This window comes from Xiphophorus couchianus, chromosome 14 (assembly GCF_001444195.1).
Source record: "Xiphophorus couchianus chromosome 14, X_couchianus-1.0, whole genome shotgun sequence".
NCBI classification, from domain to species: domain Eukaryota; kingdom Metazoa; phylum Chordata; class Actinopteri; order Cyprinodontiformes; family Poeciliidae; genus Xiphophorus; species Xiphophorus couchianus.
The window spans coordinates 715,772-741,061 of NC_040241.1; the positions used below are offsets into that span (position 1 = coordinate 715,772).

At 38.6% G+C, this 25,290-nt stretch overlaps 1 protein-coding gene across 5 annotated transcripts in view; it reads left to right on the forward strand.

Moving 5' to 3' along the window:
* Positions 1 to 25,290, forward strand: part of pde5ab (phosphodiesterase 5A, cGMP-specific, b) — a 126,494-nt gene that overhangs the window by 63,050 nt on the left and 38,154 nt on the right. For all 5 annotated transcript variants that reach the window (XM_028038300.1, XM_028038298.1, XM_028038301.1 and 2 more), the window contains exons 8-13: positions 4,045 to 4,112; positions 11,785 to 11,893; positions 11,976 to 12,060; positions 13,817 to 13,992; positions 17,124 to 17,174; positions 21,484 to 21,630. In XM_028038300.1, coding sequence (XP_027894101.1) covers positions 4,045 to 4,112; positions 11,785 to 11,893; positions 11,976 to 12,060; positions 13,817 to 13,992; positions 17,124 to 17,174; positions 21,484 to 21,630 — 636 coding nt within the window. The remainder of the gene's footprint in view (positions 1 to 4,044; positions 4,113 to 11,784; positions 11,894 to 11,975; positions 12,061 to 13,816; positions 13,993 to 17,123; positions 17,175 to 21,483; positions 21,631 to 25,290) is intronic.

Consider the following 25,290-nt stretch of genomic DNA (forward strand, 5'->3'; position numbering starts at 1 on the left):
CATTAACTACAGACGGGGATGTTAATTAATCAATATTGTTAAAGACAAATGCCACATGGTTTTAAAGGGTAACTAAACCTTAAATTAACTTTTATTTTTTTAGATGAGCTGTCTAAGGATATTTTCATACCTGATTGTCTGGTAAACTTTGTTTGATTGGGAGCCAAAACTGCAACATTTGTTACATTTTCAGCTACTATGGTTCTCTTTCACACTGCACTGCACTCTACAAAGGGTTTTTGGCTCTTGTTGATCTTATGTATTTATGTACATTAATCTCATGTAATTAATTTGGTTTATTGATGACAACTTCACTTTTTGCGTTCAATTAATTAATTTACAATTCTAAATAACTTAATTAACTCAAAGGAACTTTTTACTTTAACTTTGCTTGAAACAATTGCATTCAAAGCCAGTTTTGTGACCTATGTCTGACCAATTCAATTTATTATGATCATCTACAGTAACTCATTTCATTAAGTCTATCCAACTGAATTTACTAAGTTTTTATAACGTAATTCATTCAGTGTGTTTAACATGACAAATTTAAGTCACTCTTACTTAAATCATTTATTTTTTTCTAATAATTCAAATCTTTTTGAATTATTAGAACCTTACTGGTAATTGAATTGCTTCAGCTAAGTTGAAGCCGTTACCAATTGAAGCAATTAAGTTGGGCCAATAAAGAAATGTGCTTCAATCTAAACTTAATTTGGTTGAACCAACTTAATAAATTGAGTGACTATAAGCCCACATGAGGAGACCTTAGTCCTCAACATGGCTGTCGCAGGTTCAATTCCAGCCTGATGATCTTTGCTTCATGTCTTCCCTCTCTGTTATTACCCACTTTCCTGTCTAACTCCTCTTAAATAAAGATAGCCTGAGCCAAAAAACCCTGGTAAAAAAGATCATTTATTAGTTTCCTTCTTTATTTGATGTCATCTAGATGATTTGAGTAAGTCTGACTTAAATTTGTCAACGTTGTTCAACTTGTTTCTTTTTAAAGTCTGTGTCAAACCAACAGGTTGTTGTGAGTCTGTTTGCCCCTTTTGCTTGTGGTGTCGCTGCATCAAGAACTGCTGAAGGAAACGAAATAAAAACCTCTAAAGGAGACAGAGTGCAACTTTCTTCTTCACGAAAGGCAAACAAAAATACACGCCACTTTTGTCTTTGAGCCTTTTCTCATGTCAGTGTACACACGTAGGGGAGAGTGGGTTAATGTGAGCCATTTTTTACATTTGTTTCCCTATAGGCAAGGTAAAATGATGTATCAGTAAAATGTAAACATTTCCTATTAATTTGGGATGTTTCCTAGCTATGGAAGTTATCAGAATATCGTCAAGACAAAGGACAATGAAAATATGATTGTTTTAAAAAAAGTGGTCCTGTGTCTCACTTTACCCCAGATCAGGGACAAGTTAGACAGACCAGAAAAATCAATGGGGTAAATTGAACCATTTGGGGGTAAGCTGATACACTTACGTTTTCCACTTTAATACTACCATAACACATGTTGTAACAATTTGAATCCTGACTGACAACCTAAGCTTCAAAAACAAAAAAATGTCAGACTAGGATCAGTGTTATGGAGATTGGTTAATTATAGTTAGCACTTGAAAGTATCCCAAAGTATTAAAATGTAAATCAAATACAACATAATATACTTCAAAATGTTTTAATTAACATTCACAGTGTGAGAATCATAACACAGGACCTTTAGCTAGTATCTGGGTGTCAAGAGCAAAGTACAAGCAGAACCAGCTAATGCACAGTCTGGGTCTCAGAACATTGACCCATAATCGGAACCAGCTAGAACACACTACAGACTGGGGCTCAGAAAATAGGATTATCATAACCAGCTAGAACAGCTCAGGACTAAGGACAGAGGCTGGACACCTTCAGTGGTTATTGGTGCAGTGCCATCCCAGGAGAGAGGGTCAACAGGTTTGTCAAAGGGTTTGGTTCCTTGGACAGAGTAAAGTGTAAAAACAAACTGCAGCAGCAGAAAATGTATCAAATTTTGCAATTTTGGTCCCCAATTTAACCAAGTCTACCAGAGTATCAGCTGTGAAAACACTGATAAATGCATGAAAGAAACAGAAATTCCGCTGCTCTCCTATGATTCTTTTTGCTGTCCTTCCTCATCAGGTACAGCTTTTCATGGATAGCTCCAAATGTATCCTGGATTTGGTCCAATTTTCCATTATCCTGTATTATCCGGTTATAAACCTTCCTGTCTTTCACAGACCCCAATACATGTCATAACATTGTTGGCTCCTTTTTCTGTTTAAAACATCTTTATTGGCCTCACCTAGATGGATATAGTACTACAGAGCAAAGCTGTGTGTATGGCATGTGTGCACAACTGGGAGGCACAATATTCCAAAGTGAAGACACTTCTTCCAGCTTCAACATCCTGCCCCTACAGTTTAGATGGAAAAATGATACTTTTGTGAGGGTCTGAGAGAGCAAGTTGAGAGAAAACAAGTCCCTATAAGGGGGGAAGGCAGAAGGACTGTTGAAGTAAACTCTGCTTGAGGAAAGGCTTAATTAGTAATAGATCAACATCTATTTTTCCCTTCTTTACTTCCAGGCAGTGTGCATGGTTTTACTGTTGGATACTTTGTTGTGATAATGTAATTTCAGGGTAGGAGGTATCTAATATGACTAGAGCACTTGCGATAAAACACAGAGGAGCTTCTCCCTAGAATGAGCTTGAGTGAACTCAGACCCAGTCTGTATTCTGTTAGATAAGCTAAAATCTGCATTCAGACCGAATGCGTTGTGCGTCAAAAAGGCATCCAACGTCTCTAGTTGGATGCGTACTTAAAAGTCAAAGTGTAGGACGAGGGAAGAGAAGTATATAAGTTGTGGGTCTGATTCCACCTTCTTCCTGCCACATTTCAATGTGCTCCTGGGCAGTGGTGGGCAGACTTTTGTTTTAGAGTTTTAGCTTTTTCTTTTTGCTAACTGTGAAAACATTTTAGTGCACTTAGCTGCCCCCAAATGAATTTTTCTGCATAAATTCTAAAGAACTAATTTATATAGCTGTTTGTAAACCTTTAGTTGAATAAAGTTTGACTTTAGTATTGAACTTTTAACTATTGACTGTTAAGATTTCTTCAAGTAGTTTAATAAAAGCAGTTTGATTATGCTTTTATTTTGAAGTGAGTAAAGACTGGTCACACTGCAGTTCTGTTTCCTGCTTTTTCCCCCAAAAAACCTTTATTTCAAACAAGAAACATAGGAGCAAAATGAAATACAGACAGTAAAAAATATATAAATATAAGATAGAAACATAAACAAGTACAGTATCTAACAGTTTTGTAGAACATGTAAATTATAATATCAAAAGTAAATTGGACCTTGAGGGTTGTATTCTTTTAAGGACATATATTATTTAAATTGAACTTAGCATTTAGAATTAGCTTCCGCTAAATATAACATTGGTGTAGCGCTCATTGCAGAACTGATTATCATTTGTGCTTATGGTTAGGGTTAGCACAACTATGTTTTAGTTAGCGGTGCCGATGGAGATTAGCCTTTCTCCATTTAGGTTCTTAATGTATGAGCTTCAAGAAGAGTCAGTGAGTTTAATTCATCAATTCTATTTTTTAAGACTAAAATGCAGTGCTGGTCCATTGTCATGCTTTCCTTATGGGAGAACAGAGCAAAATGGTCTCTAATTCCTTTTGTTGGTTTCTCTCTAAGCTAGAGGACATTCCCTAGCGTGTCACTTCCTTTAACCTTAGCTTTGTATCTACGTGCGCATGGGTACTATGTGTGTGCGTGTATGTACATATGAGCATGCAAGCAGCTAAAAGAGATAGAGGAAAACACAGAATTATTTACTCCCAACACTGAACCTGGCATGGCACTTAACCTCAAGTTGCCTACTGATCTGGGTATCAGTGAATGGATGTGTGCATGTTGTGAAAGTGATTGGCTGCAGTGTAAAACACACTGAGTGGTTGGTATGACTAGGAAATTTAGCTTATTTGCTTATTTTCCAAGTCAAATAAACTTGTTTTATTCTGTTTGTAGAATTCCTTCTCCAGTGTGTTTCACATGGAACATGAGGAGCTGAGGGACGTCCTAGATACTCCCAAAAGGTAAGAGGATCCCCTTAGCTGCAGGCTGTCCCAGATTGGTTCTGCTCTTCTCTCCACCATTTATTACAACTAACAATTCCTTAATTTTGCAACCTACGCTTTTCCCTCTCCCTCAGAGGCCATTTGATGATATTTGTCTGATAGACACTTTCATAAAGTTTCATTATTATCATACGGAGGGAAATGTATCTTCTTGACATAATATTGAAATCAAAACGAGAAGCATGGAGCAAAACCAGTCTCAGTAATCACAAATGTACCGAACAAGAGTCACAAATTGACAGAACAACATTTTTACTTGTTGCTTCAGCCAATCATATGAACAGACCCCGCGTTGGGGTAACTTAGCCAATCACATTAACCCATTCCAATAGCACTGTAGCCATGTGGAAGTACAGACATTTTAGACCTCAATAGTGCTTCTGGCAGCAACAGAGGAGCGGTAAGTGAAATATCTACCATGACATATTTAGCTACTTACAGTATATCTTGATATGATTATGATGCGGAAACATTGGCGATTGGGTAACATTTTAGACTTCAACAGAGGAAGCAGTCGTTTCCCATTAATCAAGAGTCCAGACACTCTGGACAAAGCAAATAGCGTTGGACAAGGGACTGGTTTTTACCAGGCTAGTGTGACTATAGTGATTGCGTGAAATGGACTGTTTTCCTGGAATGATGGTAGTGACTGTGGTAAGAGTTTGCCCTACCACCTGAAAAATACGGTAGCAATTCTTCAGTAGAACCAGCTATTCCATCTAGCTTCATCTTCCAAAACTGCAGATAAATTGCTCATATCGTCGGTGAAATCCTCATAACTTCTTCCATCCATCCATTTTCTTTACACCCTTGTCCCCAGTGGGGTTGGGAGGGGTGCTGGTGCCTGTCTCCAGCGAGACATTTCGGGGGAGAGGCGGGGTCACCCTGGACATGTCACCAGTCTGTCGCAGGGCAACACTGAGACTGACAGGAAAAACAACCATGCTCACACACCTAAGGAGAATTTAGAAAAAAACAATTACCCTAACAGTCATGCTTTTGGACTGTGGGAGGAAGCCTGGAGAGAACCCACCATGCACAGGGAGAACATGCAAACTCCATGCAGAAAGACCCCAGGCTGGGACTCAAACCCAGGACCTTTTTGCTGCAAGGCAACAGTGCTACCAACTGCACCACTGTGCAGCCATCACAACTTTTTCCACTTCTATGTATTCAGCCTTAGTTGACTTGCCCTGATTACGCCACCAGATGGCACTGGTGTTTGACCTATTTACTACAGAGGACAACAGCAACACTCTGCATTTATAGTATTCTGTGAGAAATATTTATTATTAAAAGCTTTTGTGTTCACAGAATGAAAGCACAGTAGTTCAACTTGTTAAATTATGTAAATGGTTTTATCGTGTCAGTGACACTTTAAATGTCGTAACTCATATTAATTCAAATTCTTCAGCGTTATTGTAGATGGTGATGGTTGTTGACAGGAAAGATCTCTTGCAGCAGTCTGTATTACAGTTATTCTGAAGAAGCTTCTGACTGAAGGCACTCTGTTTTCCCAAGACAGTTTTGTGAAGAGCATGGTCAGGGTTGTCCATAATTTTCTTGCTTTTATGAAGAATCCTTCTTTGCATCATCATCTGCAGAGGTTCCACAATCGTCCCCAGAACAGAACCAGAACAGAACCAGCCTTCTTCATCAGGCTATTGAGCCCTTTGAGGTCCCTGGTTCTGATGCTGCTGCCCTAACAGATGATGGCAGAAGAGATGAAGCTCTCAACAACAGACTGATAGAAGATCTGCAGCATCTTGCTGCAAGACTTGACGGTTCTTAGGCTGTGTTCACACTGCAGCCTGAAGTGACCCAATTCAGATTTTTTTGGCGTTATGCGACCTGTATCCAATCTTTTTATGACAGTCTTGACATGTTTCAAAATATATATACACAGGTCAGATTCTTTTCGAATGCAACCCACTTGGGTATCTGACACGTATTTGATTCAATGTGACCCAGCGTCCATTAATCTGACCTGAACGTCACTGATACTCGACAAATATCTCTATTCGTCCTGATACGCCCAAGCAGGAATAAAAACAACAATCATGACGGACTATAATGAGGATCAGTGCTGCTCTGGTCTACAGTAACTATGCTGTATCACATGCTTCAACTTCCTGAATTTCTGAGACTTTCTCCAATGTCCTCCAGACATGTAGTGGTTATTGTTTTAAAATGTATGATTTGTGCATACCTGAATCAGAATGTTGAGTTTCATGAATGATTCCTTGTTGGCAGCCACATTTAAAGAAGCTTTTTTTTTTATTATTTGAAACCCATGAGTCTTATAGATTGGCCTGAAAATTTTTTCTGTATGACAACATTGAGCAAGAGAAGGTTTCTTCTTCCATATCACCTGCTCAGGCAAAGTATTGATAGAGAAGATTTTGCAATATAATATAAATGTGGATTAAAAAAGGCATTCAAATATATGAGAAAGTGAAAACTATTTCCATGAGTGTAAACAGTTAAAATGTGGTGTATGGATGTTTTCCACCTTCTGGATGTTATTTGTGGGTACAAGAACAGGGAAAGAGAAAATAATAGTTGTGGAAAACATTCTGAGAATAGCTGAATGAGACAAAAACCAGATGTCCTTTTTTGCCCTGTTGTCCTTTAGATATCCTTCTCTTTATCAACCAGCTTCCAGTTCAGTTTCTCCTAACCTAATAACTTCTGTGAATGTCATTATGTGTTTGTGCTGGATTTCCTCTTGGCAAGATCAAATCCAGCAAAATTGAACATCTCCAACAGGGCCAACTTGGAAGGGGAGGGGTCCTGCAGGATGTTAGCTTTAACCGGCTCCAACCACAGGAGGCTTTTTATAGTGGCATTAACCAAGCCCTGCGGCTTCCCAGTGACCCACCATCTGTTTCTCCAAAGCAGGAAGTTCAGTCAAGCAAAACCAATGTTTATCCGACTCGCAAGAATCACAGACGGAGCATTTCAAGTAGAAAAAGTTGAACAATTACATTGCCCTGGATACAGAGCTGGATTGTGCTTCTATACAGAAATCTATAGTTGTACCGTCACAGTTTTTGGGTGATGGCAGTAGTGAGGCCTTATTTAATTGAACAGGGAGGAGAGAGAAAAAATGTGAATTGAGTGAGCGAGCAAAGAAACTAAATGCATGTGTGACAGCTTCCTTTACCCGTCCCGTCATGCTCATGGTTAGATTTTATGCCATTTACTGAAATGAGTGGTCAACAAAACACAAACAGCGCAGTGAGCTTCCCTACTGGTCCACTAGTCACTCTGTGTACATAGCAGAGCGCTGAACAGACTGTGTAATTTACAAATATTTATTACAGCGAGTTTTGACAAAACAAATGTGTGACGTGATCGTATAGTGGTTTTGATGATACATCTTTAAAATGGCTCCAATTTGGTCTTTCTTTTATAAATTAAATAAATTAGAAAAATAAATACAGACATCAGTCAAAATTAATTATTAAATTACTTAACAGCACCCTCTGGTGGTTCACAGAAAATAAAGTTGGCCACGTCATGTTGTTGCCCTGCGACGGACTGGCGACCTGTCCAGGGTGTACCCCGCCTCTCGCCCGGAACGTAGCTGGGGATGGGCACCAGCAACCCTCCCGACCCCATTAGGGACAAGGGTGAACAGAAAATGGATGGATGGACGTCATGTTGTCATGGAAACAACAAACAGACTGGCAACCAAACTGGCAAACATAAATTACTGACATTTAATGTAACATAATTACCTGAAATGAGTGGTCAACAAAACACCATCAGCGCAGTGAGCTTCCACACTGGTCCACTAGTCACTCTGTGTGCTGTAACAAAACTCCAAGTTAGCCTTTGAACATAACCACCAATACTACTCAGAAGAGAACCAGATTTGATGGCTTACTACTGGGTTATGTTCCATGGAGGAGAGGAGGCAGCAGACTCATCAGGACGGTCAAAAACTCACAACCACACTGGGAGTTCCACAGTGTTTGTCCTTTAATAAACACACTCTTCACCAACCTTACAAAGCCTGGTTGAACGGCTGCTACATTATTAAACATGGAAAAACAAGCAGAGTTCAAACAACCTGTAATGTTACTACTGTTAGGGAGATAAAATATACACTGCTCAAAAAAATAAAGGGAACACTTAAACAACACAATATAACTCCAAGTAAATCAAACTTCTGTGAAATCAAACTGTCCACTTAGGAAGCAACACTGATTGACAATCAATTTCACCTGCTGTTGTGCAAATGGAACTTTGTACAGAACAAAGTATTCAATGAGAATATTTCTTTCATTCAGATCTAGGATGTGCTATTTGAGTGTTCCCTTTATTTTTTTGAGCAGTATACATGCCCATGTCAGTCCATGCATCACCCTGTAGCATGTTTCTCCCATGCTCTCTGCAAAGAAGTAGTGGCACATTCTTGTGGCATCACTAGCAGTAACAATTACGGTTATTATAAGTTGACATATATTATCACACATTTACATATCAAGCTGCAGCATAGGCAAAAACAGTGCAGTTATTTTTCAATAAACACAGTTAAGATAAAAGTAATATTGCCAAACTTACCACCAAAGTGTTCAGAGTAGAATTCAATTCAGAAGCCAGTTTGCAAACAAGCCAGGAGCAAAGTGGCTGTTTGGTTGGGACAAACCTCTAGTGTAAAAGGGGGAGGTGGACCACTCCACTACTTGTAGTGATTTGTAGATGTTTTTATGTCAACACATTATGCACAAACAGGCACACTGTAAAAAGAAGTTAGTTGAACCAACTTAACTGAATTGCTTCAATTGGGAAGTAATTTAATTAAGTACATTCAACTTAATTTATTCAGTACAAGCAACTCGAGTTTTGTCTATCCAACTCAATTTACTAAGTTCATCCAACTCAATACATTATGATCATCTTACTCAGTGTATTAAGTTATTTAACCAAATTCATTAAGTGTGTTTAAAATGCCAAATTTAAGTCAGTCTTACTGAAATTATTTAGGTTACTTCAAATAAAGAAGGAAACTAATAAATGATCTTTTTTACCAGGGTTTTTTGGCTCAGGCTATCTTTATTTAAGAGGAGTTAGACAGGAAAGTGGATAATAACAGAGAGGGAAGACATGAAGCAAAGATCATCAGGCTGGAATTGAACCTGCGACAGCCACGTTGAGGACTAAGGTCTCCTCATGGGGGTTGTGCTCTATCCTTCCATCACCACAGCAGGTACAGGATCTGTCCCTGGTGAAGCTTGAGTCATGACATCAGACGTAGGATACAAACACAGCACTGAACTTAATTGTTTCAAATACACTTTTGAGAGTGCACATTAGGAAGTGTACTCTAAAAATACTCTTTTTAGAGAATACTTAATTATTAATTTTATCCAACTTCATGAAGTTGGATAAACTTTTTTTGTTTTTCAGTGTACAGGATCTTTGAAAAACTAAAATAACATGTTAAAATTTAAATTCCAGCTGTATTTTAAGTACAATGTGAGTGATAATGTACTTTCGGATAGTTTAATTCTTTTTAATTTGGAATAACTTAAAAATTTTAGTTGATTTTAGAATTTAGTCAAAGAGATTTGAATTATTTATTAGACAAATGTAAATGTTTTGAGTAAGAGTGATTGGTCATGTTAAACACACTTAATGAATCAAGTTAAAAAAAATTTTAATAAATTGAGTTGGATAAACATAATGCTAAGCAGTTCGATGTTCATCCAATTTAGTTGGACGAGAGTTGGTCAGACTTAGATTACAAAACCGGCATTGAAGTCAATTGTTTCAAGTAAAGTCAAAGTAAAAAGTTATTTTAGGTTAGTTAAGTTAATTTAAGTTAGTTAGATTTGTAACTTTTAAGTTAATGGAACACAAAAAAGTAAGTTGTCATCACTAAACCAAATGAATTAAGTGAGATTAATTTAAATACGTACATAAGATGAACAACAGTCAAAAACACTTTTTATTAGAAAGAAATCACAACCCACTGTCTTCAGCAGTTCTTTGTGTAGTACTTGATTTAAAATGTGATAAACCCTAGCCAATATTAAAATGTTCTCAACCAGAGCTCAGAGAGGAGGATAAGGGATGTGACAAACAGCATACATTGATTCAACATTGATCACATATTGATCAGGCAATGGTATTTCAATCATTTGAATTTGACCAGAAAACATTTATCGTCGTTTCATCGTTAATCGTCGACCTTCACCAAAAATCAACCTTTTTGACCATAATTCAACATTGAGTTTTCATCCCTGCTATCTGGGAAGGACAATTATAGCAAATGGTGGAATTTTGTGGAAATTTTCCTGGTCCTCACTTTTTTGCAGTTGTTCTGAACTCAGTTAGTTAGCACCAAATCTTTAGTAAATGCAAAGTCCTAATATGGGTACATATATGGATGTCTGTGGGCACACTAATGAACACTTTATTTCTACTCATGAATGCTCTATTTGTGTTTTTGTTTTCCATCTTGCAATACACACTCCCAAAACTATTTCTATTTGACACGTTAATAATCTCCCCATTTGTGGCGTGGCATTATGTCTAAGACTTACAGGCTTACAGATGTGACAGACAGCTTGGCTCTCAGAAAAGGACTCAGGTGTTGCCCTTAAGCTGCAGTTCCTCCACCTACCATCCAGATGTTTAATTCTTCATCGTTGCTTAGAACAAGCAGATGTTTTGGTGGAATTGGTCTGGTCTGCTTACAGATGGCCTTAATCAGATTTTATCCACGTTTTGGACTCATGATCCAGTCAGAAGTCCACACTTAGCCAGATCCAACTAATCCAGGCATGTGTGCAACATGGCAACTTGTCATTTTCCTAGATACTTCATCTGATGGCCAAAAATTGTCGTTTTATCATGTAATGTCAATTACATTATAGTAATTGACATTACAATTAGTAATTGTTATTTTACTATTATAATTATACATTTTACTATATTGCAATTAGTAAAATATCATTTTGAAAACATGTAAAGTTATACGATGTGATTGTAGTTCAGTTTCCTGATAACACAGAAATGCTGTTGGCTGTACAACTCCCTCGATAAGAAAATACTGCAGCACATTTTATTTCATGTGGTTAGTGTTTTTTGCATGTGATGGATAAATGAACAAAACAAGCTTTTCACAGTGAAATGAACTAAATAAAAGGGATATTTGGCTACCAAGTGTCTGTACCCTGACAAGCTTTAAAGGTATCAACGCACACACAGGTTGTTTTGCCGCCTGTCGTGGCAGAGTGGACTGCTCTCTGAAGCACATGACATCTTGTGCAAAGGGTCAATAATTTGTTCTTCTGTTCATATGTTGTTCCTCTCACTTTAAACCGACTGAATGTTTAGACTTAATGGCGAGCTGGGGACAGCAAGGGGCTGATGTGTTCAGGATCAGTAGATAAAAATAAGTTCCTAGTGAATTAGGCACATACGGGTAAATTAAATATATTTCAAAATGTCTCTTATAAATGTCTCTCAGCCCTAAACTAAATCCACATTTTGTGATCTGTCCAAATACAGACATAACCATTTGTGAAGATGACCTTATCAGTTTATAATGCTTGGTTTGGTCTATTTGAATGTAACTAAAGGTATTTGCTATATTGTGTGTTTTCTTCCTCAGAGACTGTGATGTCAGTCAGATAAACTACATGTACGCTCAGTATGTTAGAAACACCATGCAGCCTCTCAACATCATCGATGTCACCAAGGACCAGCGCTTCCCTTGGACAGTCTGTGCCTCACACCTCCTCACTTTTCTTTACTTCATTTTTTTCCCAGTCCTACTAAGTAATCCCCTTTGTTATTTAACAGTGTGAAAGCCCTGATCACTCCAGCAGTCGGATAAAAAGTTTGCTCTGCACTCCAATCAGAAATGGCAAGAAAGACAAAGTCATAGGTACGCACCATGTTGCTTTCTTTGTTTACGGGCCCAAATTTCACCGTCTTGGGATTGAATCTGGTAGACAAGGTTCTGCAAGACAAGGAATTTTTTAAATAAATGCTACAGATAAGCTGTAGCATTTAGCAATATTATAGATTCAGACGTGCGCTACATACAAGATGTTTTGACACACACAATCTTTTTTTTTCTCCACAATTTTGTTAATTGTAAAGAGGGTTCAATAATAAAAATTTCAGAAATTATTCTTTTCTTTTTTTACTTCAAGGAAAATCTTAAGGTAGGCAGAGCAGGTGCAGCCGTACAGCTGCAGGCGCTGCTGCCCTCCAATAATATCCTGCAGGCGTCTGCGCAGTTCTGAATAGAATAGAATAGAATAGCAGTACTTTATTCATCCCAGCAGGGAAATTACTTCGCAGTTACAGCATAGAGACAAGACAAGACAAGACAAGAGACAAGACACAATAACAATGTCCGGGTGTTTAGTCTGGAGTTTGGCTGTAGTAGCGCTGATGACGTCACAGGCCACCGCTGCATCAGCTGATGGAGGAATGTAAACAGCGATCAAAATGGCGGACGTAAACTCCCTCAGTAAATAACACGGCCGCATTCCCACAGCCAGAAGTTCAATGTCCGGGCTACAAATCTGTTCCTTCACGTTAACATGGCCGGGATTACACCACCTCTCACTCACATAAGTGCAATCCTGCCGCCCTTCTTCTTCCGACTCTTGGAAAAGTCCCTGTCCCCTGAACCAAGGAAAATCCAGGAACCTCCACGCTGTATTCCGGAATAAGTGAGTGTAGCCAGGTTTCCATGAAGCAGAAGATACTGCACTCCCAGTACTTCTTCTGGGTCCTAACCAGCGCCGTGAGTTCGTCTGTCCTATTTCCCAAAGACCTCACGTTCCCCACAATAATCGCCGGTATCGCTGGCCTGCGCCGTCTCCTCTTCTACCTCCGTTTAACTCCAGACCCACAGCCCCGTCGTCTCCTCCGTAACTCCTCCGGGACCACAGGCCCGTCTCCGGGCAGCAGCAGAGGCCCACACAGCGCAATCAGCCGTTCATGCGAGCAAACAATGCCCGAGGTTCTCCGCAACCAAGAGTATAAAAAGTAGGAGATGAACACGGAGAACATCGACAGAACCACATCCAGCTATTGTGGAAAGCCCAACTGATGATCCATGGGTTCTTCAAGCACGGATCATTAATCGGTTACAGCAAATATACACAGACAAACACACACGACGGGAGCTGCGTCTGCAGGCAGCCAGCTGGGCCGGCGCCATCTTGACGAAACTTTAACTATAGAAAAGAATGTTATGCATAAAGCTATTTATTTTAAATGTTTTTTGTAATTTACTTTTAAACAAAAATCTAAATATAATCAAATGTTATTAATTCAATGTAAAAACATTAAATTAAATAATTGCGTTGGCAGTGCTCCCTAACGACAATGGTTATTTTTAGAACTTGCTCCGCGGGCGACTGACAAGGTCCCCTCGGGCGACAGGGTGTCCGCGGGCACCGTGTTGGTGACCCCTGCTCTAGAGCAATAAACTCTACTGCACCCATTGACTTTTAAAGTCTCATGACTGAAACATGTCCAGCGTTTTCATAGTAGTGGCAGTGTAATGTTAGTGGGGATGATTTGTTAAATTTCTATGTAATAACCAAATTGAACAATTTATGTTTTGTGTGTCTGGGTGCACGCGTGTGGGCGGGTGTGTGTGTGTGTGTGCGTGCTTGTAGGGGTGTGTCAGTTGGTGAACAAAACGGACGAAGCGTCAAGCACCGTCAAGACCTTCAACAGAAACGATGAGCAGTTCCTGGAAGCGTTTGCCATCTTCTGTGGCCTTGGCATTCAGAACACACAGATGTATGAGACTGTGGAGAGAGCCATGGCCAAACAGGAGGTCACTCTGGAGGTCAGCTTTGTTTACTTTCTCAGATCTGGAAGAAGAACACACTGGACCCCGCCTAGTTCAGTGTTCAAAGAATTTTTGTGAAAAGTAACTCCAAATTATGTGCGGAACATTTGCAGATTTTTTTTGTAGAGCATATCTCAAATATTTGAAAGAAAATGGGAAGCTGAATGACAGTATTGGCTGACATTAAGGCACCCAATCCAGGCATTCATTTTCTTTGGCACTGATTGGCTGTACCCCCAAGAATGGAGATAAATAGGAATGTCACAATCCAATATTGATATCGGAAATTGCTCCGATATTACTGATTTCGACTATCAACTACTCATGATTACAGTAACCTATTAAACACAGCACACAGGTCAGGGAGAAAGTTCTGAAGAATTTAAAGCAGTTAGCTTTTACATCAATATTGCAACATTTGAACATGTTACATCTTGTCTACAAAATATTTTCTTTGTTTGGAACCCAAAGGGGGAATGGGCTGTCTGAAAGTGGGTTTAAGATCAGGGAGTCTTCATACTTGGAATAGAATGACTTTAGGTTCTCTTTATTTTCATGTTGAGTCAGAAATTACCTGTTTCTTTGGTAACACTTTATTTGACGGGTTGTGAATAAGACTGTCATGACACTGTCATAAACATGACAACACCTGTCATGAACATGAGTAAGTCTTCATGAATATTTATGACTGTTATCATAAAGTGTCATTTGGTAAATCATGACACTTTTAATAAACAGTTGACATTATTCAAAATGTCTTTGTTATGACAACTTGACATTAACCAAGAAATCATGATCTGACATAAATCTGTTATAAAAGTATTACTGATTAAACTTTAAAAATGATGTACCTTTATGTGGTAATATTTTATTTCTTTGCCATTTTGTTTAGTTTTAAATGTCTTAATTTAATTGATCTGAAGTTTTACAGCAAGATGTCTACAAAGCACTTATGAACTTTGCATTTGAAACATTACATAAGGCTGTTTTAAGTAGTGCAATACACCATCTCCACCAGTGAGAGGCAGCAGTGCACGAACAGGCGTGCAAATGTGTTGGTGAAGAAGAAATCTTCAATCTTGTGGGGCCAACCTAACACAAGTTATAACGGCCAGACCTCCTGCTTAAAAAGAAGCCAAAGTATGTCACCTAATACATTTAGGAAGGTCTCTTGTTTTTATAATGTTAACTATGAGCAATTCAAGCCAATGCTACCTTGCTGTAAGTTAATGTTAGCTAAAGTTATTAAACTCCATTACTGTAAAGTTAGCCCTTAATCTTAAACATATTTTAAAGACAGGCAAATAGGTTTTGTCCCTCCAGTTTTAATCTAACAATTTTAAAGCTAATATGATTAACACTGATCACAATCATTTCAAGAACAGCTACAATTTCTGAGCATTTCCAGACACTTTCAAAGAGCTGCTCCTAGGAAATGAAGACAAGAAGAATATCTCCCTGATGTCAGAGTGTTACAGGAAGGCTATAATGAAGGAGATAGCTGACTTTTGAAAAAAACTATTTTCTTAAGTTAAAGAATAAGTAGTTCTGTTTTAGTTTTTCAATTAGTATTTCAGAGTTACAATATACTGAATAGAAGTTAAACCCTCTGAAAAACAAGTTATCCTTTGTTTTATTCCAATGTACAAAGGGTTCGTTCTACAGCTATGATGGTAGTTATAAGTAGTTCAGTGTTTTCAACTTCACTTGAGGTAAGACTTAATATCAATGATTCTGTTAGCATAGCATTTGACACTGATTACACTGAATAACATCTTTATATTTGTTGCTACTGGTTTCACTTTACTTGAGGTAAGAGTTAGTAGTAATGACTCTGTAATAACACTTAATGACATCTTCATAACTGGTGCTACTTGTTCCACTTGATGTAAAAAGAATTATTAACGCCTGTTATTAAATCATTTCACAGTGTAATAAAGCTTAATGAAATCTTTATTTTTGGTCGTACTTGTTTTGCTTTATTTCAAGTAGGGGGAGATATTACTTACAGTTCTGTCACTGTTTTGTTTGACAGTGTAATCTTAACACTTAATGACATTATTGTGACTACTATTATTACATATTTATGACATATGATGATTCTAGGTTAATGTCAAGTTGTCATAAAGACATTTTGAATAATGTCAACTTTGAATTAAAAGTGTCATGATTTACCAAATGACACTTTATGACAACAATCATAAATATTCATGAAGACTTACTCATGTTCATGACAGTGTCATGACAGTCTTATTCACAACCTGTCAAATAAAGTGTTACCGTTTCTTTTAATTATTGTTCCACTATACACTGTGTGCACAATTGTTAGGCAAGTTTCAGTCTGGATCATATCATCATTTGGGTGCATATTTTCCAACTCCAAGCTGTTTAAACCTGAACCTTGTTGAATATGAACACATCAGCTGATGTGTATTTGGTTAATAAGGGGGGTGGGGCTAAGAAGATCAACACCCTATATCAAGATGGGTATAATTATTAGGCAGCTTCTTTTCCTCAGGCAAAATGAGCCAAAAAAGAGATTTAAGAAACTCTAAAAAGTCTTTCAGAGGGAAGCAGCACTTTTGAAATTACTAAGATACGGGGCGTGATCACACAGCCATCAAACGTTTTATTGCCAGTAGCTAACAGGGTTGCAAGAAACGTGTTGAGAAAAAAAGACGTTAATTAACTGCCAGAGATTTGAAAAGAATCAAATGTGAAGCTACATTATCTTCCAGTGCGGTCATTTTCCAGAACTGCAACCTACCTGCAGTACCCAGAAGTACAAGATGTTCAGAAACCCCATTGACAACCTGTGGGCCTTTCTTAAACAGGAGATTTATGGTGAAAGAAAACAGTTCACATCTCTGATCAGTGTCTGGGAGGCTGTGGCTGAAGGATCAAATGGGCATAAGTATTCAGACCCTTTGCTCAGTAGTGATTAGAAGCACGCTCTTTCACGCCTGGATTTGTGGATCCTCTGCATTCTTCCTGTTTTGATTGAAGTGGCTGTAATGAAACAGTGAAAACTTTAAAGGGGTCTGAATACTTTCCATACCCACTGTATTTCCATATATGCAGCATGTGCTGCCACATGCTGCTGAATTTGATTTGTCTGTGCCCTCCAGGTTTTATCATATCATGCCTCTGCCACTGAGGAGGAAACCCGGGAACTTCAGGTAACTGCTGAAAATTAACATTTCAAACTATGCATGTATGATACAAGCATCAATATGAAACTGGAGGCACAGTGACACGCAAAGAAGGGGTTTCTAAAGGTCACAAAGAGCTGACCTTGTGTTTGATGACAGTCATGAAATGTAACACAACTGAATCAGCACAAAGACTCCAATAAAAACAACTCAAAATGGCTGCTTTCTGTTCATATTCACAACTGGAATAGCAGGAGAAGTTATTTAGCACTGTTGTGAACATTTAGCTGCCTTGATAATTGATGATGTGTGATACTGAAGTAGTCACCAAAGACCCAGAAACTCTATTTCAGGATTTACAGGCCATAATCAGCATGCTAACTATGGCCTGTATAAAACAAACTCAACAAGAATGATAAGTCAGTATGAGATTCTCACTATGTGATCATGTTAAATATGAGATACAATTTCTTTCATATTTCTCAGATCGCTTGTTGTTGCTTTTAATCTTTATTACTGTACAGCATTTTTGAGTGTCTTGAAAAGTGCTTTATAAATAAAATGTACTGTATTATTCAGAAAATACCACACTCATACAAACAGATTTCCAATTAATTACGTACATTACAAATTGATCTCAGCTGTCAAACAATGCAGTCATATTCAGTTGATTTTTTTCAAATTGGTTGAAAAGTTTTCTATCAAAGGAAACCCAGCAGATTGCATGAGGTCTTTGACTTGCAGCATTCACTCCTCCTGGACGAACACAGACAGTGGAAAGGAAAACTCCTCCATAACAATTAGGAAATCTCCAGCAGAACCAAAACCTGAATCAGGTTCTGCCGTGACGGTCTGGGCCAGGGGTCTTCAACCTGCGGCTGCGGAGCCGCGTGTGGCTCTGTGGACCGTCTTCAACGACACACCCCAGAGGAAAATGTGTCCAAATGATATAGTTTTATTAAAAATGACCAATTTACCAGAAGAAATGTATCAAGACAATGTAATATTTGCGGCTCTAAATGAGTATATTATCCAGACTGAGGTCAAGAATGACTCTCTATGTTGTAAAGGTTGCAGACCCCTGGCCTAGAGGTTTGAGAAGACACAGAAATAAAACATAGCAACACTGATCCAGGAGTACTTTCTATTTTAAAGGAAAGTTAAAAGTTAATGGCAGTAGTAGCAGCTTAAGTAGGAGAGAAACACAGCTAAACAGATCAGCTCTTAACCTGTTTTAAAGGCTTATAGGATGAAAAAGATCAGATACAGTTTGACACAGTAAAAGCTTAGCCAATGGCTTTGTCTTGTTAAACACTGGAAGACAGTATGGAGGACCAAAACTGACATAGTTCAAAATAAAAGTAGAAATATATAATTTTCTCATTTTCATAAAGAAATGTATGTCTTGAAAATAAAATATATATTTTTTATTTGCCTTTCCTTATGCAAGAGTTTGTTCTTTTTACATTGAATCATCTCCTTTTTTCACTTTTCTTTTGCATTTCTGCCTCATTGTGCAAACGAGGAAGGTGGTGTCAAGGCTGTCCAGCAGTTTATCGATGAACTGAAGCTTAACAACTGCATTAGAAAATAGTGTTATAACTTCTGATTTTATTATTTTTCGTGTGGACGCTCAGACAGAAGGTGTTTCAGAGTCTAATGGACTTAGAGATTCACTGTCAGGATTTTCATAGTTTGGACAAAGCAGCCACTGAAGTTGGCTTCTGATTGAAGCTTCAGGAGTCCTCCACAGCTACCAGCTGAGGTGCATCAATGATGTGAAGGTTTTTCTGTAGATTATAAGGAAACTGCAATAATCAGAGGCAACTCTATGGAGCATCGAAGAATGAGTTGTATTGTTGAGCTTGGAGAATGAGAAGAATAACAAGCCTTGCAGATCTGCGTCGGAGACCGTCTCACCAGCACCCTGGCATCCACAGACGCACATTCAACACGCTGCTGTCCATCCGGCCATGCTGCTAAAGTGAGCAGTGTGCAGCCATATCTGTCTGGTTTATATTGTATTTTATGGTTGCCTATACAGTCATGAAGACATGGAAAATAGTTGCACCAGACATTAAAATGAAGAAACTTGAAGAAAACTAGGTTGGTATACTTTTTTTTAATGACTGTATGTTTAATACTTACAAAACAAGTATTTATTAGGTTTGTACCTTTAAATTTACTCTGAAATATTCCAGTTTTGTATGTCTGTTAATGATAAAAAATGTTTGTATGCATATAAAGTAAATATGCCTGTGTTAATTTAAATAGTTCTTTGTGGGTGTATAACTTGTCCACACTAGTATGTCTGTGATTTTTGAGCTACATATATGCTTTAACATCTAATTACTCTTCTCAGGGAACAGAAGATGGCGGCCCATGGCTGACATGGTGAACGATGAGGAAAACCATCTGCATTGTGAGCAGGACCAGAACTCCGGGATGAATCTCGTCTGGAAGAAGCAGCCATCAGCAGAGAAGAGTTGAGCCAGACAGCAGAGGGAAAATAAATGCTACCTAGCTGTCTCTTTTCTTATACCTACCCACACGCATCTTGTAGTTTCATGGTTTTGTGGCCCTGCTAAAAAAATTTGCCTACTTGATTAGCATTAAAACACAGAACATTTAGAAATGTGATGAACTTGGGTTTGGAAATAAATGGTGAGCATAGTTTGGTCTCAGTATCCATCCAGTCTGATCTTTTATCTAAAATCATTTTTTGGCACAACCATCATTTTAATATGAATCTTTCCCCAGACGGTAAGTTGTGTTTTACCCCACTCTTCTATATTTGTTTTTATTTTTTGTAGAGTTGGTTTAAAATTCAGATTGACTAGATCTTTGGGACCCACCTAAAATTTTTCTACCATGTATGCTTGGCACGTTGTTGTCATGTTGGCATGTCATCAGATTTACTCCAGTTGATTTATATCCTCATATTTTGCAATTTGCCTGAATATTATACATTAAATGTGGCAGAGCTTCCTCAGGGAGAGATTAAAACTTCATTAATTGTTTGTGGTAATTTGATTTTCAAACATATTTTTCGCTGCTGATGTAATATTTTATGCTAAATGCCATGTTTTCATTAAAACAAGAAGGCAGAAATGAAAAAAAAGGACAAGCAAAAAAAAGGAGATGAAGCAATGTAAACAGAACAAACGCGTGTATAAGAAAAAGACTAAACAAACTATTAAGAGATTTGGTCCTCCATGAGATAGGTCCAAGTGTATCATCTATGTAGAAGAACATTAAGCTGATGACCAACATCACCATCCATTAAGATGTCACAACTAAGCATACCAGATGCATCTTCTATGAAGAGGAAAAAACAGAGACATAAAGTTGAAAGTCAAAATAGCAGCACATAATCCAGAATTGGAGAGTAGTAGGAGAAAGTTGCATTGAGGAAAAGTGGTCAGTTTGTTCTCCAGAAACCTTCACTTATAGCAACATAACTACAGAGATAGCTCAGGATATACTAAGCTAGTCTAAAAATGTTACCAAGAAGAAAGTTTCAACCCTAGTCTACAGTAAACAGGATGTTTACTGTAGACTAGCAAATAGGGGTGCACCAATTTATTGGCCAGCCAATCTATCTGTGCCGATGTCCTTAATTTTGGGAGATAGGTGATCGGCCGATTTTTACATGTGAAGTCAATTTTATCCACTGATCTTATCTACCTCACCAAATGCCTAAAAATCAACCACTGTCCTCTTTTGCTCTCCCGCGAAAAAGGTTTGACTGATAGACCGACCCACCAGGTCATGTCTGCACATTTACATTTAACAATAGTTACCCCACTGTTGCCAACTCAGCAACTTTCTTGTTATATTAAGCAACATTTCAGACAAAAAAATGGTATTGGCCAAAATTGGAATCGGCAGGTAAGGCTTTTTAAAAAATCGGTAATCGGATAGAAAACTGCAATCAGTGCAGCCCTACTAGCTACCAACAGTAAACCTGTAGTCTGAGAGGGAAAGGTTCTGTTGGGAGTATATGGGCCAACCAGCTACTACATTAGCTCAACCAATGGGATCACAGGATCAGCTAAGGTCCAGCTCTGTGCTTGTCTTCTTAGTGTGAAGTGATTGTAGCCTGATGAGGGGCCTCCCTCGGGAGCTACAAAGAGTCTGAATCATCTGTTCAGACACATGCCTGATTTTCTGAGGTAACTGCATGCCGTTTATGTGGCAATGCAAGACAAGAAACCTTCATAAAGACCTTATTGAGGTTCTAATGGAATTAAAAACAAGCAAAATTATGATCTACACCTTGTTAATGTCCAACTGAATACTTTTCCAACTCATGGGTGTGTGTTGGTGTTTGCAGGTGACCACAGTTCCTTCGGCACAGTCGCTGCATCTGCTGGACTTCAGTTTCAGTGATTTCGACTTGTCAGACACTGAAACCACCCTGGCTACTATCCGCATGTTTATTGACCTCAAACTGATCCAGAACTTCCAGATGAAGTACACGGTAAGAACTTGCCTACATTCTATATAGTTAATATATTTCTTTATGCTTCTCTTCCTTTCTTATATACCTTGGATTTCTTTAATTAAAACACTTATATATGTAAGTGCTGTCAATAGATTTACATTTTTAATCAAATTAATCTCACTCTGGTGCTGTAATTAATCACAACTACACCTAACTTTGTAAGCTTGAAATATAAATATGCATGCAGTTGTGTGAGCCCCTCATTCCTCCTGATCACAATCAATTAAAATGTAATAATTTATTTTTTTTTAGCAGAAGGCAGGTAATGCAGTCTTCCAGTACTCAACAGCAACTAAGTGAAACTTACTCCACTACACATTCATACAAGTAGTAGCACACTTGTTCAGGGCACAACTGATGGATAAGATATATTCATTTCCACTTCTTTTATATATAAAAATATATATATATATAAGAAAGTTGCCAAAAATATTTTAGGGGCTTAAAGCAAATAAAATTATTTTATTTGTAATTTAAACTAACCTAAAACTTGAAAAGTTTGGTCTGATTTAACTTCAGACAGACAGAAAAAAAATGTGCATATGTGTTTGTATGGAAACAGGGTGTCTGTTCTTAAAATCTTAAATTCACATGTCTTAAAGTAAGTCCTTGCAATGTCTTCAATTAATTAAAAAAAAAGGTAGACTGGCCTTCAATATGTTAATCAAAGGTCTTAAATTTTGTGGCACTACTATTTCATCTCATATTCTATGTAGTCTTTTTTTGTTGTGGGACTTTTCTGTCAGGCAAATGTTTGAGTCGCCTCTTCTCTGCCTTCTCTGTCTCAAAGCAGTTAGGTTTGTTTGAATGAACTAGGTTCTAATGTATTCTTGCCAGCTAGTTGTGTATTGTGTATACTGTTTGTGCTTCTATGTAAACAGGTTCCTTATTTTATTAATTCCAAAAATTATTGACTTTTTTGTCAGCAGTGGTAGTAGCATCAGTGCATGATAGTGAGTAAATACATTTTTTACTTACTTTCACAAATAGTGACACTTTTCTATAGTTACATTCATCTGTCTTTTACAGCTATATGCATTCCACTTTATAAGTTGACCCAACAGCAGATAGCAGTTTTAACAATGAATACAATACAATAATAAAGATGAAGTAATGACAAAAGAAAGACAAAACTAAAATATGTAAAGCAAATAATTAAATCCCCTCTGAGGTAAGGTAGTCCACACATTCTTCACAATGGTATTTTTTTATGAGTTCAAATGTGTACAGTGAGCGCAAAAGGGCAGAGACACATTTTAACACACTGTGTTAATATCTGCAGATGGTGACCTCTGGAGTGTGTCACAAAAACAGCTTTGATTGTAGAAAATGAGGAGCCTGGGGCAGAGCAGACTGTCAGTGTGACATTAACACAGAGAGCTGAGTCTGACCACAGCATCTCACCCAGGAAGCACACTGGCTGAGATTTACTGTACTAATAATAGTACTTTGTTAGTATTCCAGAAGATTCATTGCTGCAGTCATTCATTCTAATCTATGATAATTTTATGATTACTATGGAGAAAATAAGCCAGAATTTGATTAGCTGAATAATGCTGTTCTTGTGGTGCCTTGCTTGAATTATTTCTGCATACTGTTCCTGATGAGCACATAGAGCAGCAGGAAACACCGATTTATGGCAAGAGGGGTGAGTCTTCACTCAGACTGCACAAACACCTGAAATAGTCAAGTTTAGTTAGCACTGTTTGTCCTGCTTAGCACTGTATAAAATCCTACTTGCTTTCAGTGATGCTTTACTTTATGTGGCCAGTGTGGATCCAAGCCCCAGTCTTAGACACAAGGGGGAGCAAGCAACTCAAAAACCCAAGGAACAAATATCAAATTGAAAGTCATTTATTGCAAAATCGCCTCAAAGGTAGGCTCAATAAAACATCTCTTTTTTAGGTGTATGCCGTGGTCCAACAAATGTCTGTAAAAGTCACCAGGTGAAGGGCCACATTTGATACCTGGTGCCATTGATTGAGCCCCACTTGCTGTGCTGCTTGTGACCGTAGTGATCTGCCTGCAGCGTACTCCTCAGGCCCGCACACAGCTGATTCTGTGCCACTCTGGAACCGCTCCACTCCTCAGGTATGACATGCCCTCTCCAGCTCTCTCCAGGCAGATGCTCCCCTCTGCCCTGGTCATCAGTGCTGGCCATTCATCTACCTCCCATGACTCAGCGCCTAACTTGTGGGTTCTTGCTCTTTGACCTGGAGCGCATCCTTTTATCTGGCATGGTCAGCCAATTACTGTGCTCTGCGTCCTTATTAGACCACTAGACTTCAGTTCAGAGTGTCTTTGAGGCAAAGCACAACTAAAATCAAATGCAAAATTAAATATTCCACTGTATAACATTTACTCTGTATCATGGGTGCTATGCTCTCATATTTTGTGCAAGAAAGGAAGCACAACAAAATGCAAAAACTAGCAACTCTCTAAGGCAATTCAAATAAATAAATAAATGATGATCAGATTTTAGATGAATTAGCTGTGGTCAGGGCAACAGCTCTTGGATAGAAACTGTTTATCAGTCTGTCTGTTTTTGACTTTATTGCTCTGAAACGCCTCGTCTAGAGATAGAAGAGGGCAGCCAATCAGTCTCTGGGCGGTTTAAGACCCTCTGGAGCTGCTTCCTCTCTGCCGTACTGCAACTGGAGAACCACAGCAAGATGCCATGGCTCAACACCAACTCCACAGAGCAGCACAGGACACCACTGGACAACTTTATGATGGTGTTCTTTAGGTGGATGGGGCTACAGTCATGGGTGTAGAGAAAGTAGAGTAGGGGCTTAGAACACATCGTTATGGAGAGCTGGTGCTGGTGCTCAGTGCTGAGGACAGGTGGGATCTCATTCTCAGGAAGTTCATGATCCAGCAGCAGAGACCCGGATCCCCCAGGTTCCTCACCAGTCTGCTCCGTATGATGTCTGCTCCGTATGATGGTGTTAAAAGATGAGCTAAAGTCCAGGAAGAGCAGCTTCACGCAGTTCCTTTGCTGCTCCATGTGTGTCAATGTGGTGTGCAGAGCGATAGCGATGGGATCCTCTCTAGACCAGCTGGTTCTGTACGCAAACTGGTGGGGGTAGAGTGTGGTTTCTCAAAGCACTTCATGAGGATGGACCTTAGTGCCACTGGCCTGTATTCATTGAGACTGCTAATGTTTCTGTGTGGCAGAGGGATGATGATGAAAGACTTTAAGCAAGGTGGAATGGAGCACTGGGTGAAGGACTGATTAAAGATGCTGGTAAAAAGTCAGCAGCTGATCTGCACAGACCTTCAACTCTCTCCCTGTCACACCGACAATCCAGCAGCTTTCTGGAGGTTCACTGCCCTCAGAGTTCTCCATACTTCCTGTACAGTGATGGTCTGGCAGTGGAGGGATGCTGCTCTGCTGGTGATTCAGCCTCGAAATGGGCAATGGATTTTGCCCAAAGACACCTAGCAACTTCAGATTATCACAAGCCTTCTTTAGCATTTGTTGCTTAAAATACTTTAAGATTTAGGAGCACAGAACATGACATACAGAGAACTCTGACGTGGTCATTAGCTTTGTTCCGATCCATTTGTCATGCTAATCTTGAACGAACACCGAAAGTGTTGCAAAAAAGAATAAAAAAATCAAAGAAAATATAA